General features: G+C 41.2%; 1 protein-coding gene across 1 annotated transcript in view; it reads right to left on the bottom strand.

Annotated features, from left to right (window-relative positions):
- Mroh2b (maestro heat like repeat family member 2B) overlaps nucleotides 1-13,743 on the bottom strand; it is a 55,902-nt gene that overhangs the window by 20,775 nt on the left and 21,384 nt on the right. The window contains exons 18-24 of the mRNA XM_050138930.1: nucleotides 13,547-13,654; nucleotides 11,517-11,633; nucleotides 8,909-9,016; nucleotides 8,304-8,456; nucleotides 3,272-3,298; nucleotides 2,401-2,520; nucleotides 1,954-2,033 (exon numbers count right to left, since the gene is read on the bottom strand). Coding sequence (XP_049994887.1) covers nucleotides 1,954-2,033; nucleotides 2,401-2,520; nucleotides 3,272-3,298; nucleotides 8,304-8,456; nucleotides 8,909-9,016; nucleotides 11,517-11,633; nucleotides 13,547-13,654 — 713 coding nt within the window. The remainder of the gene's footprint in view (nucleotides 1-1,953; nucleotides 2,034-2,400; nucleotides 2,521-3,271; nucleotides 3,299-8,303; nucleotides 8,457-8,908; nucleotides 9,017-11,516; nucleotides 11,634-13,546; nucleotides 13,655-13,743) is intronic.

Here is a 13,743-nt window from a genome sequence, read left to right as displayed (position 1 = left end):
TATATATGTGTGTGTGTGTGTGTGTGTGTGTGTGTGTGTGTGTGTGTATAAAACTAGTGTAGGAAAACAAATTAGTTCATGTATAGATCATATAATCTCTCCACACTATAGCAAGATCAACTATAGTTTACTCATGTAGCTGAAATCTTGAATTACCATGCTGTTTGGAAGCACAGCTGTTGACGGGGCACATTCTCTTCAGACTTATTCATTGCACAGAAAGTTACTCTGTGCTCTTTGATTGACAATGTTTAATTTCCCCCTGGACTTGCCTTTAGTAGCAATTGTTTTATTCTCTCTCTCTATTTTTTTTGTATTTGACTTTTTTTCTTTAGATTTGACATATAAGAGACACAATGGAACTTTTTCTTTCCATGTCTGGTTTATTTTATTTGGCACCATGTCCTCTAGATGAACCCATATTGTGACAAAGGGCAAGCTATTCTAATTCTTAAGTTTGGATAATATTTTATTGTGTATATGCTCTCCACAGACTTTATTCACTTGTCTACTGATGGATACTTAGATTGCTTTCCTACCACGGCTTTTATGAAAGAACCTACGCTGAATACTGGAGTTATTCTAAAATGCTGCGGTGATCTCATTTTCATTGGGAATCCAACCCACAAGAGGAACTAAAGGGTTCTCTGATAATTCTGCTTTCAGTTTCTGCAGAAACTTCCATACAGTTCTCTACAATGCACCAACGTCCATGCCAAAAACCACAGCACGGGATTCTCTTTTCTCTCACCCACCAACGCATTTCTTTTGAGGTAACAGCGATCTTAATGGGTGCAAAGTGGCGATATCTCAGTGTTTTAGACTTTCATTCCCTTGATGATGTGTGATCTTGGGTATTTTATGTACAACTATTACACACAGAAATAAGAATAAAGAAAAATGTCATTTCTGGAGAATTGTTGAGAATGTGGGAATTTGGATGGCGAAGTGAGAAAAATCAGGGTGGAAGGTCTTATGTAAACTGGATCTGTGGAAGGTTTATGTAAAAGGTCTGTGAAGAAAGTGAGGACCAGAGATCAGGGAGCAAAAAAATGTTGTCAAATACGCCAACAGGGGCGTCTCGGGTGAGCTTTGTTATTTTAACTTTACTTTTCAAATGTGGACAGTACACAGTGTAATTCTTTAACTGCAGTGGGGGAATAGGACTCTAAAACTTGCACAAAATTCTTTTTTTTTTTTTTTTGGTCAGGCTTATCTTTTCTAGCTAACTAAAGCTAGAGTGTGATTTGATATTTCATAAGGTTTTAATATGAAGATTAAAATTTGCCTGTAGGCTAAAATCTTGGATTAGGAATTTCCTTTTGTGTAGAAACTTAAGTTTCTCATTTATTTATTAATATACCGGACTCCTCTGAATGGCTGTTTGACCCTGTCAGTTTTCAAAGGATCAATGTCTTAGCCAGTTTGGTAACGCCTAGGAAGGGGAGAAAGCTGTCATTTGTGAGCCCCACTAAAGAAACGTGGTTATTTTGGGGAGAATGTACTTGAGCCTGCACTGACAGGTAAGTCAGGTGATAGGAGGAGGCAGAGAGGAATGGGAGAAAATAAGAATAAGAAAGATTTGGGGTGGAGTGGGCGGTTCACAAGCATGAGGTCCTGAGTTTGTATCCCTAGGACCCCAGTGATGGACTTTGAGAACCTACATATAAAAGCTGCAGCAGGGTTGTGTACTTGTAACCCCAGTGCTGAGGTGGACACACAGAGAAATTAGTGTTCCGGTGGGCAGAGAAAGGCATCCCACTGGCCAGCCAGTCTAGCAGAAACTGTGAACTCTGGGTTCTAGGGATTCTGTCTAAAAATGGGGTGGAGAACAATTGCGGAACACACTCCATGTCCACCTCTGGCACATACACACCAGACACATGCACATAGGCATGTTCGCACACACACATAAAACACATGTGCACCAAGAGTAAGAAAGGTTTTGCCTACCTTAGGTATCTGATGGCAATTAAGGCTTTCCACCTGACAGGGCTGGCCAAGGAATTCAGGGGTTCATCCTTTATCAAGTCCTGGAACACACACACACACACACAAAGAGGTCAAACGGGGGCTGGAGAGATGGCTCAGTGGTTAAGAGCATTGCCTGCTCTTCCAAAGGTCCTGGGTTCAATTCCCAGTAATGACATGGTGGTTCACAACCATCTGTAATGAAGTCTGGTGCTCTCTTCTGGCCTGTAGACATACACACAGACAGAATATTGTATGCATAATAAATAAATAAATATTAAAAAAAGATGTCAAACATTTCAGAAAGACTTGGGGTCTTTGGGTGCCTTGGGTCAGAGGATTCAAGAGACATGCTTCATGGCGATGCTGAATGTCACCATTTTTACATGGAATACTCAGGGTCCCCTTTCTTTCTTCTTGTGCACGCACCAGCATAAAACCTATCAGCATCTCCTTGTAGGTAAACTGGAACTTGTAGTCCTCAGTGTCTTGGATGGCGATGCCAATCTCTGTGATGCTTCTTGTGAAACTCATTTGCAGATCCATGTCCTGAAGCAAAACGAGCCCCGGTAAAAGCCCAGGTCTTAGGTACCAGGCCTGGGTCTACAAACATGACCAAAGGTGACACGTTTGCTCCCCTTGCCACCTTCACTCCCCACCTAGGGTTTGAGTGCCAGGAAAGTTAGGACACAAAGGTCAATCTCTTCCCACATACATGGGAGTTTTTCTAGAGTGGTGGTTTTCAAACATTTTTTTCTAACCACAAACCACAGAAGGAAATAAAACAATTAAGATTTACTTGCACAGAAAAAAAATCTAAGACATGGCTGAAATAAAAAATTAATAATACTGTTGTTATGTGCACTGTATTGTTTAATTTCTCACTTTTACTTTGCTTCACTAAACATTTTGCTGTTTGTGACTTAGTAACTTGATGTCATGGTCCCCAGTGAGTGGGGGATTCACAAACTGCAATTTAAAATGCACACAGTGGTTTGTACTTCTAAACCACCTGGGGCCTCAATGTAGCTCTTTGTCCTTAGATTAGGCTTACAGAGCATGGCTTCAGATTGGGTTAATGAGTAGCATGTTGAGATCCTTTCCAATAGAACCCGATCAAGAAGTCATCTGCACTTGTCATACTTTTCAGGAAGAAGTGTGTTCAATATATGCATGGATTTCCTTTTTTCTCTATCTGTCTGTCTGTCATCTGTCTATCTATCTATCTATCTATCTATCTATCTATCTATCTATCTATCTATCTATCTATCCGTCCATCGATCTATCTATCATCTCCTACCTTATTTATCATAGAGACACCCAGAACCTGAAAAAGACAAAAACAGATACAGAGTGAGCAACAATTGATCCCGAATTTCCTGAGAAACCGAAACACTGATTTCCAAAGTGGTTGCACAAGATTGCATTCCCACCAGCAATGGATGAGGGTACCCCTTCCTCCACAGCCTCTCCAGCAAAGGCTATCATCGGTGCTTTTGATTTTAGCCATTCTGACAGGTGTGAGATGATATCTCAAAGTTGTTTTGATTTGCATTTCCCTGATTGCTAATGAGGTTGAGCATGACCTTAGGTGTCTTTTGGCCATTTGAACTTCTTCTTTTGAGAATTCTCTGTTCAGTTCAGTGCCCCATTTTTTAATTGGGTTAATTAGCATTTTAGAGTCTAGTTTCTTGAGTTCTCTATATATTTTGGAGATCAGACCTTTGTCTGTTACGGGGTTGGTGAAGATCTTCTCCCAGTCAGTAGGTTGCCTTCAGAGTGAGCAACAATTAAAGACACTCCCCAACCCCAAAGACACACCCCTTACGCAGAAGCACAGCCACAGGATAAATCTTGACTCACGTACAGGTACATTAAGGAAAAGCAGCAGCAACAGCAAGAAGGGTAAAGGCAGTGTTTTCAGACTAAAATGTCTCTAGTTGGTATTGTCAGGGAGAAAGGTATGAAAGGTTCTGGAGTAAATCATAGGCAAGGCTATAAAATGGAGAGCCACGGGGTAGCTGACGGTGGAGCTGAAGGGCCAGTCAGAACCGCTGGCAAGCTTGTGCTGGATGTTTGAGTCTGTTCCAGCGGGACTAATGCATTAGGGATATTTTTAGCAGGTGTCAGTTTTCTGTTTCCTTATGCTTAGCTTTATGTGGGGGGAGGAAAGGTGTTCAGGTGACTTACGCCCTATCAGAATCTGTGTCATGCACGCCTGCACCCAGCTCCCACTGAGGTCGTTTACAGTGTGTGGTGAGCCACTCTGTCTAAATCTTGTGCTACGGCTGTCCATGGATTTCAGACAATTTTGCCTCCCATCTTCACCATTTCATAACTAGCATTTACTACTGAATTCAGTTGTTTTGTAAACCACTACAGATGGATTTTCTATTTCTATGAAAAATTACATTAAATTTTTAGTGGGAATTCTATTAAATATGTGGATCACTTCCCACAATATAGGCATTTTTTTCTTTTGCTTAGGAGCCACGGCAGATCTTTTTATTATTATTATTTTTTTAATTAATTTATTTATTTATTAAAGATTTCTGTCTCTTCCCCACCGCCGCCTCCCCTTTCCCTCCCCCTCCCCCAATCAAGTCCCCCTCCCCCATCAGCCCAAAGAGCAATCAGGGTTCTCTGCCCTGTGGGAAGTCCAATGACCACCCTCCTCCATCCAGGTCTAGTAAGGTGAGCATCCAAACTGCCTAGGCTCCCACAAAGCCAATACGTGAAGTAGGATCAAAAACCCATTGCCATTGTTCTTGATAGGCATTTTTTACAAGATGAATTCTGTTATTTCATAATCATGTCTTTCCATTTTCAATGTCTTCTACAGTTTCTTCTGCATCTTAAAGTTTTCATTGTAGAAGTGATTTACACTCTTGATTATGTCTACTTTTAAATATTTTTTGTCTTCTGAGGTGATAGTAAATGGGATGTTTTTTCTTGACTTCTTTCTTGACAAGTTTGTTATTGGTGCATAGACAAGCTACTGAGCTTATATGCTCATTTGTGCGCTGATACCTTGTTGATACTGCTTATCAGACACAAGAGTTTCCTGATGGTGTCTTAGGGTCTTTAAAGTATCAGATCATTAGGTTTACGAATAGGGACAGTTTGGCTTCTGTTCCTCTTTGCATCCCTTTTCTTTCCCTGCCTTGCCTTACTGCTCTGGCTGTGTACTCTATTGGGAGTCAAGTGGACAGACCTGTCTTGTTCTTGATTTTAGGGGGAATGGCTTCAGGTTTTTCTCACTTATAATGCTGGCTTTGTCAAGAATGACCTTTATGATGTTGAAATGTATCATTTCAATTCCTAGTTTCCTTAAGATGTTTATCATAAAGGAAGATGGAAGTTTCTCAAAGTTTTTATCTATCGAGACAATCGTGACTTTTGTCCGTGAGTTCAACGATATATTGCATTGCAGTTACTTATGTATGCTGAACCATCCTCACTTCTCTGAAATGAAATAAAGTTGATTATGGTGTGTGATTTTTTTTAAAATCGTAGTCTTGAATTCTATTTGCTAGTACTCTATCATTTTCTTACATGTTCAAAGTCTTCATTTCCTCCCCTCATCCTCTTAAGCACTGTGATTACCACACAGAGTCACATATCAGACTTTATTTTTACTTAGAAGACTAGGTTTGTTGTTTGTTGTGTGTGCCTATAATAATTATTTTCAGTATAATGCCCCAGCCACATTTCCCACAAGTTTTATATTTTTCTTCACATATGTTATATTTTAGCAGAATTTCTTACTCTGAAAATACACTCCGTATTTATTCCAATCATCTTTATCTACCATTTTATTTTTATACTCATTCCTCGATGCATAACTAAAAATTAATGTATCACAAAAAAATTTTATCATTTTTTTAAAATCCTCATTGTTGCTGATTAGATTTGAGGGCAAAAATATTCATAGTGTGTTGAAACCATTGGCAAACCTGATCCTAGGTTGTCTTTCTCTAGCTCTGCTTTTAGCTCCTTTTTTCATTCCTGATTCGTTCTCTTATGCAATTACATTGGCTATAAGAAATGGCATGACTGATTGGTCAATATTTTTGTAACAAGGCACTGAAGTCATCCCTAAGTTACAATGAGCCTTGTCAGACAGAATGTCGTTGAAATGAAGGCAATTATCAACGACGGTGAGGCTGTACCTCGTAGACTGTCTCACAGGAACAAGATTGCTTCATTTAAGTGGTGGCAGTGCTAACAATGTCCTCAGAACCTTTTACAGGACTGGAGCTGAGATAATGATCTACCTTGGTCTGACCAAGATTATCTGCTGTGTCATATCCTGGCATTGTCTTTGATTCCCTGTACAATAACATCTCACATTCTGTGAGTCCTTGGAAGACAGACCTGACATCACTGAGTTCAACTCTCTCTGTTCTTCCCAACACGGACACATTTCCTTAGAAGTCTGGAAATGCGAGGAACGTGTTAAACATCAAGATTTTGTCACCCAGTCCTAAAAATGGACTTACTGGTCAACTCTGTCTTTAAAGGATTCTTTAGGTCATTGTCTGGTGACTAAGGTGTGGGACTCACTACCTTTCTCCCAGAATATGCTGCTATCTATAATTTTACCCCCCTAAAACCTTTTCTTATCACACACACACACACACACACGCACACGCATACGCACGTGCGCACACACACAAAGGCACTATGATGGTCTGAATATAGAATGTCCCTCCACAGAATGCTCTGTCTCAGATAATAATACTATTTCGGGAGGTTCTAGAAACTTTAAACTCAGGGGTTAGGGCATATCTTGTGCATGGATTCCTCTGCTTCCTCTTTCTTGCGTGCCATGGAGAGAAACTTCAACATCTACTCCTGCTACCATAATAGTCTACCAAGCACACGGGGGCCAAGGAACCGTGGAAAGAACTCTCTGGAACTATGACCAGACTAAAACATCACTCTCTTAGGTGACCTCCCTGCGTGGCTGCCAGTTTGTTCACGTCAATGTAAAATTCTCTCAGATCCCGACAGCAAGAGGGTCTGCGACATAAGGGAGAAGCAAATGTGGAATCATCGGGGAGACCTCCTCACACCTGCCTTCAGAGAAGAATCACTCGGAAGTCTCATAAGCCTACAGGTTTGCAGATTCCTTTTGTGCCCTACTTAATCACCATTCCTGGAAATCCACTCTGCAAAGCCGAACTTTGGATTCAATCCTTGGTGATTTCTCAGGGGGGTCACCTCGAGCACGTCCGGCAAAGTGACTTGGATAACATGTGTGACATATGTATGACGTACGTATGACGTTGCTTGTGAAAGAAACAAATACAATGCTATGGGGGAAGAAATGATCAGACGAGTTGCAACTCAGTTTGGTGGCTCTGAGGTTGGCCTCACATTCTTGGCACGGAATAGAATCAGGAAGGTTAGGGTGCCTGGGATGAATGCAGAGGCAGAAATGGTGCAAAGTGAGGTGGGTTGAATAACTTGATAAATGACACATTTTATTCACCTTAAAAATGAATATGTGGTTTGTTTTCTGGTCGCCCAGCCCCCAAATAATCATACAGAAACTATTATACAACACTGGTTGGTCTATTTGCTTATGCTTATTTCTAGCTAACTCCGACATTTTAAATTAACCTATTTTTATTATTTTATTTTATTTTTTTAAGTTTATGAAATGTTTTATGTTATTAATATTTAAACTTAAAATTAAATAAAAGATTAAGAATTAAAGCCACCGATATGAGCACCAAATACTAAACACCAGAAACTGAGATAGTCCTATCTTATGATGCAACCACACAATAACCTGAGCAGTCTGGCAAAGGTTTACCACAAGGCTCGTGGTAATCAGGTGTCTGTCTCCTTCAGCGCTGGCTACATGGCGTCTCCCTGACTCTGCCTTCTTTTCTATCTATCTGCTTAGAACTTCCGCCTTGCTCTATTCCGCTAAGCCACGAGCCAAAACAGCTTTATTCATTAACCAATTATAAAAAAACATAGACAGAAGTACTTCCCACACCATATGGTGCTTACTATTTAATATCACAGGTGATACATGAGAGGTTAAGATCATTGCAAGAGAGAAGTGATAAGCTAGTTGCCCTTCCTTGATTTGGGGTAATTACTTACATTCAAAGAAGGCTGATATCACCATGGATACAAGTGCCCTGGGAAGGCATCTGGAAAGTCAGAGGCCACACACTGCCTAGACCCTCAGGAAGGAAGCAACATTTGGCCTTATTCCATAAAATACTGTCTCTGCTCATATGTGCTCACCTCTCTAACATGCTAGCTCTTACTTATTGATTTTGGTTTGGCCGTCCTGCGACAGGTGTTACCTGAGAACATTGATTATAGAGAAGCAGGATTTGCGCCATGATGTCTTGATCAAGCCTGACTAGAAGCTGCTGCTTGGGGGCATGGAGAGCCACAGCGCCATAGATCAAGATGAGGTCTGTCTTGGTCAGGCTTTTTTTTCCAGAAAATATACCCTGAAAGACACAAGGGGGGGAGGGAGATACAAATCGTGTGAAGGGATTTGCTTTCTCTCATATTTTCTCTTAATCCCGTGGACCACCACAAGAGTTAAACAACTGCACTGGGATGATTCTGAGACTGATATGCTCTTGCTTGTGCAAATGCACACAAACAGGACTGTGGTGGGGCTGTGAGGCTTCTGTGTAACCATCCCTTCTTCAGGGAAGCAGGGTATCCATCACCGAAACTGTGGCGGGACAAATGCGGGTACACTTAGTTTTTTTCCAGTCAGCGCTAGTGTCAGCCAAAATGGGGTAGTCTGCTTATATAGCTGACCATCCTGCAATGCTAGTGCTCAGAATTGAGGAAAGTGCTAAGAATAGTATGGGATAGAGATGGTTACCAAAGAAGTAAGTATGTTTGCCTCTGAGGTAACTACGAGCTTCAGAGAAAATTATTCCTTTACCTTACATCGATTGATAAAAAACTTCTCCTTCTCTTGGAATGTCTTCAGAACTTTTAGAACAACATCCAAGTGGTTTTCAGAGCAGTATCCTAAAATAGAAGTGGTTCCCTAAAATCGAAAGGAACAGATTGTGAGTGTAAGCATTCATTTGATCAATTCTTATTGAGTATCTACCACTGTGCGACAGATACGTTTCCGGTCATTGGGAGACACAGGGTTCAACAGGGCACCCTGAAATTCCTATTCCCGTGGAGTGCACAGCCAGTTAGGGCTGCTGGCAGGCAACAGGGAACTGAGCAATACAGCATGCCAGGGCATGACAAGAGCTACAGAGATCAAGAAAGAGAGAAGGCAGTGGCTGAGGAAGACTGGGAGAAGTCTGCTATGTAAGTACGGTCGTTAGAGACTCATGCGCAAGCGCAGTAAAGTTAAACACAGGCAGGGCCCTGACTGCCGGGAAGGCACGAGCTGCTGGGATTCCTACAAGGGAGAGTTCCAAACTCAGAGTAAGTGCAAATGTCTGATGTCACTGTAGAGAGCCGAGGGGGCAATCACAGAGGACAGGGCACCCTGAGGTCCACAGTTGATCCCCGAGAGATGGGGGAGGGGGAGCACGATTAATGTTTGTGCTTTTAAATTATTTTTTTAAGTTTAGCTTTTATTCTCACTCAACAAATAAGAAGTACATAGATTTAAATGGTACAGTGTGAAACGTTGGTACCTGTGTACACTGTGGCTGAATACCATGCTTGTCCTAAATTACCTATGGCTGTGGTGTGTGTGTGTGTGTGTGTGTGTGTGTGTGTGTAGGGGGCTGAGGGTGACAGCTACACCCCATTATTTTTAGGCATTTTGAAATGCCTAAAATACAACATAACCAGCGATGTTTATTGATAATTTTGAAGAATCACTACACTGTTAAAATGGCCTCATATGTGAGGTGACTTGATTCTTCAGGGCTGGTTGTTAAGACCTGGTTGTTTCATATTCTAATGGTACAGCCACTGCCCACATTCTCCTTCCCGCCTTGCTTTCCCAGTATAGACGTCACCATAAATTCTTCCTTATGATTCATACAAGAATCTTGTCATGGTTCATGGATAACAGTTTGCTTCATGAATGCTGTCACACTTCATTTGCACACACAACCCTACTGGGGCACTGTTTTTAGTTCTGACATACAAGCCCCATCCTTGAAAGTGGAGGGCACTTGGCACACTCCTATCAAATAGTTTGTTATCCAGGAACCTCAGTTTAAAACCCTTAGATAAGAATTTGTTTGAGTCTTGTAGACTTTTTATATGCTTGTTTTGTAACACTCTGTGATTTTTCTCTTCCAATTCATGTTATTTCAGCCAAAACCTAGTCCTTGGACAAACGGACTCTCAATTTATCCAGCGCTTGGGCTGCTGGAGAACATGAGAGAAAGCCAGGGAAGTTCAACCTTGATGAGGCCCTCAAATCCATAGTGCCGTCACAAGACTTTTGTTCAGTTTTCTTCTTCCATTTCCTTCAGTTTGCAATTTCAATCTCAAGCTTCCCTCCCATCTGAAAATGTTCAGTGGAGTCCCTGCTCAACTGGGACCTTTGCGCTATGCTCCAGACTTCCCAATTACACGTCACCGAGGCCGACAGTCTGGTGTTCCTTGATTGATAATCACACTTGTGAGATGCAGAGACAGGAAGGCGTGGTCTCGCTTACCATGTCACCTGTTAGCACTTAACTCACCCAGGTGGCACTCCTAAGTGACAACAATGTATGGGCCACTCCCTGACTTCAGTGAAAGGAAACCAGCTGTCTGAGAAGCTCCGAGGAAGGTCATACTTTGTCACAGCTTGGGTGAGACTCTTAATTGATGTTTATGCCAGGCACAAAGTTACTTTGCTTCCTAGTGTATAGCTGAATGAAAAGGGACAGTCTGAGAGGGAAGTAGTGTTAGAAATGTCACCCAGAGAGATTGATGGTAACAAACACTGATAAGGGGAGACCGTGGTACAGAAGCAGCTTCAGACTCTCAATGAAGTTTAGTGGTTTCTCCCCTTTACTGTGAGAGAAAGAAACATAAATGTCTTAGAATTTCTGGGGAGAGATGTAACAAGATATGCTGCAAGACATTTTTCTACCAGCAATTTCTATTAACGGGGGAAGCCTTTCCATTATTTTAAATATAAACTTTTTTTCTTCACAGTAGCCCATGCTCTGCCAACCAGGCTAAGCAGGGAGGAAATGAGATCGCTTCCCTGCATCTCTTGGGTTCATGCTCATATGCTTTCTAGATGACCATTAAGGTCACTCTCAGCTTGAAAATTCAATCATCTTGATGGTCATCATCATCCTCCAAGAAATCACTGCTAAGACATCAGACACATCATGGCGGCGTTAAGCAAGAATGTTTGAAATTCATCTTTTAGTAATTTTACAAATTTGGAAAAAATATGAGATACTGACATTTAAACAGGGAAACATTTTTTTCCTGAAAAAAAATTCTTTTGGACTTTTTACTATGTACTAATGAATAACTATGGTTAACAAGACAGGGTTGTCCCCGGTTCTCTGGTGGGGAATGGTAGCTATTACCAGAAAAGGGGACTGACAAAGGGGTCTCACCTGTCTCTGGTCCCCCAGTTGACTGGGAGAAACCAAGAACTCGTTGATCTGTGAGCTCACAAAGTCCCTGTCTTGGCATGATGCTAATGTTGTTCCCAAGGCTTTCCAAAGAAATTTCTGGAAAACAAAAGATGATCTGTAGGATTTTAAAAGTTTGGAAAAGAAAGATGAATGGAAAGTGGGAGGAAGTAGTTATTAGGATAAAAATCCACTTGGTCTTGACTTCTAATTGCCTGATGGCTGTGTACCTCACAATACTTTCTTTTGAGAGTGTTTCCTTTAGGCCTTATCTGAATGCTGTCATAAAGTGTTCCTACCACCATCATTGCTTTCATTCTCTATCATAACGTCTTTTTGAAAATTTATACAAGTATACAACGCATCTTGTTCATATCCATTCCCTATTTCCTCCTTCCAGCTCCCCTTAGCTCTTTCCAACACATCTCCTACCTTCTCCTCAACCCATTTCATCCACTGCTTGAGTATGGGGTCATTCCCTGTGGCAGGGCAACCTTGCAATGGTTCTCTCCAACTCTAAGCAATGAAAAGTGCGCCCCTCTCCTTTCCTCCACAAATATCTGACAGTAGCTCCCCAGCGAGGGATGGGATTTTGGGATACCTCCATCTTTCAGGCTGGAATGTTTAAGTCTCTTTGTACCTATGGCCAAGGAAGATCTCGTGTATTGTTAACTTATGAGGTCATGTTAGCTAGCCAGTTAGAAATAAAAGACTACTTGGAATAGAAACAATCTGTCCTAACTAAGACCATGATGTATGAATGAAACTCTGGTACATACTGAGAGCCTCCTTGAGAAGATTGAAAGCTCAACTTAAGCTAGTCCATTCCCAAGACAGTTGTCAAAGTTCAACACTATGGGATAAATGAACAGCTGTTATTTCAAACTATTAGACATAACTTGTTATGCAGCAAAAACTAACAGGTACACATTTAATTAACTTATTTTCAGTGTAAGGATTAAGAGAGATTTCACCACTTAAATTTCTCTGCCTCTCCATGTTTGGTAGCTCATCCCTGTTATTGGGCACTCAGGATCCTGAGGAGGATTTCCATGAAGTTCCGGGTTAGCCTGAGCTACTGAGTAAAACCCTGTTTAAAAAGCCAAACTCCTCAAAATTGGTCTGCCTCTTTAAGAGGAATCATGTTGGAGTTTGGAGACTGCTGGATGAATGGTATGACTTCAGGTGCACCGGGACTGTTTGTGTGATGAGGATGAGGCACTGCTCACATAGTCTTAACGTGCATCTGCAGGCTTTGGAGTCCAGTCTGGAGAATTGGTACTTTGAACCACATCAGAGTCAGTCAGGGAGAATTTTGAGAAGTATATAGAATAACTGAAGTTAATAATGAATAAAAATCACTTGGTATTAGGAATTGTAAAACTTCAATGTTTTTTCTTAAATATTAAACTTTATGAATGACCTTATCCTAATAATGGCCATGACCAATACTGCTTTTATACCCAGCACACATATACCATTTGCACTGACCTGCTTCTACACATGCTGAAACCCTTGAAATAAATCAAACTATGAATGTTCTGGGGATTTGGAGATTTAAACAGTTGCCCCCAGGCTACATTACGAGTACATAGCAGACCCTGGATTCAAATCCCATTTAGAATGGAACTCTGCAGGGTGGAGGGTTATGGACACAAAGGAACTCAAGAACTACATTTTGAACAACTTCTTGCCTTCAACCTTGCTGAATTTTGTTATTGTTTTGTAGCAGTGGCATAATGGAAACCAAAGAACAAACTGGTATTTAATCAGTGTCCTTTCTTTCTCCTCTGGAAGAGATTCCGAGCTTATTGCACAAACCTATTGCACACCCATATTCCTTAAAGCTGGGTGAACATGGTGGGCTACATGTGAGGTGAAGAGAAGGAGAAAGTACTCAACACTCAGGAAGCTCCTTTCTCTAATAATTTTCTTCTCCCATAGGATATACTGAAGAAAAGCCATTTGGGGTTATAAGATGGGTGCCAAAGTCCCCTTGTTGAAAAACCAACCTTCTCTATGGAGCAGTTGGAGTAACTGCCCATTTGCTGGCTGAAGTCCCGACACAGTTGACTGGTCCAGGCAATGTCACCAATTTTCCATAAAGATTCTTTGAGCAACTGTTGCAGGAAGTGGAAGTTAAGTATGAGTTTGACTGTTTAGTGGGCCTGGTACTTTTTTTTTTTTTTTTACTTTCTAAAGTGTATAT

The sequence above is a fragment of the Alexandromys fortis genome, unplaced genomic scaffold (genome assembly GCF_014885135.2).
Source record: "Alexandromys fortis isolate MF-2015 unplaced genomic scaffold, M_Fortis_MF-2015_v1.1 scaffold_37, whole genome shotgun sequence".
Classification (NCBI taxonomy): domain Eukaryota; kingdom Metazoa; phylum Chordata; class Mammalia; order Rodentia; family Cricetidae; genus Alexandromys; species Alexandromys fortis.
The sequence above is the reverse complement of the archived record's forward strand: the minus strand, read 5'-3'. Positions and strand labels throughout refer to the sequence as shown.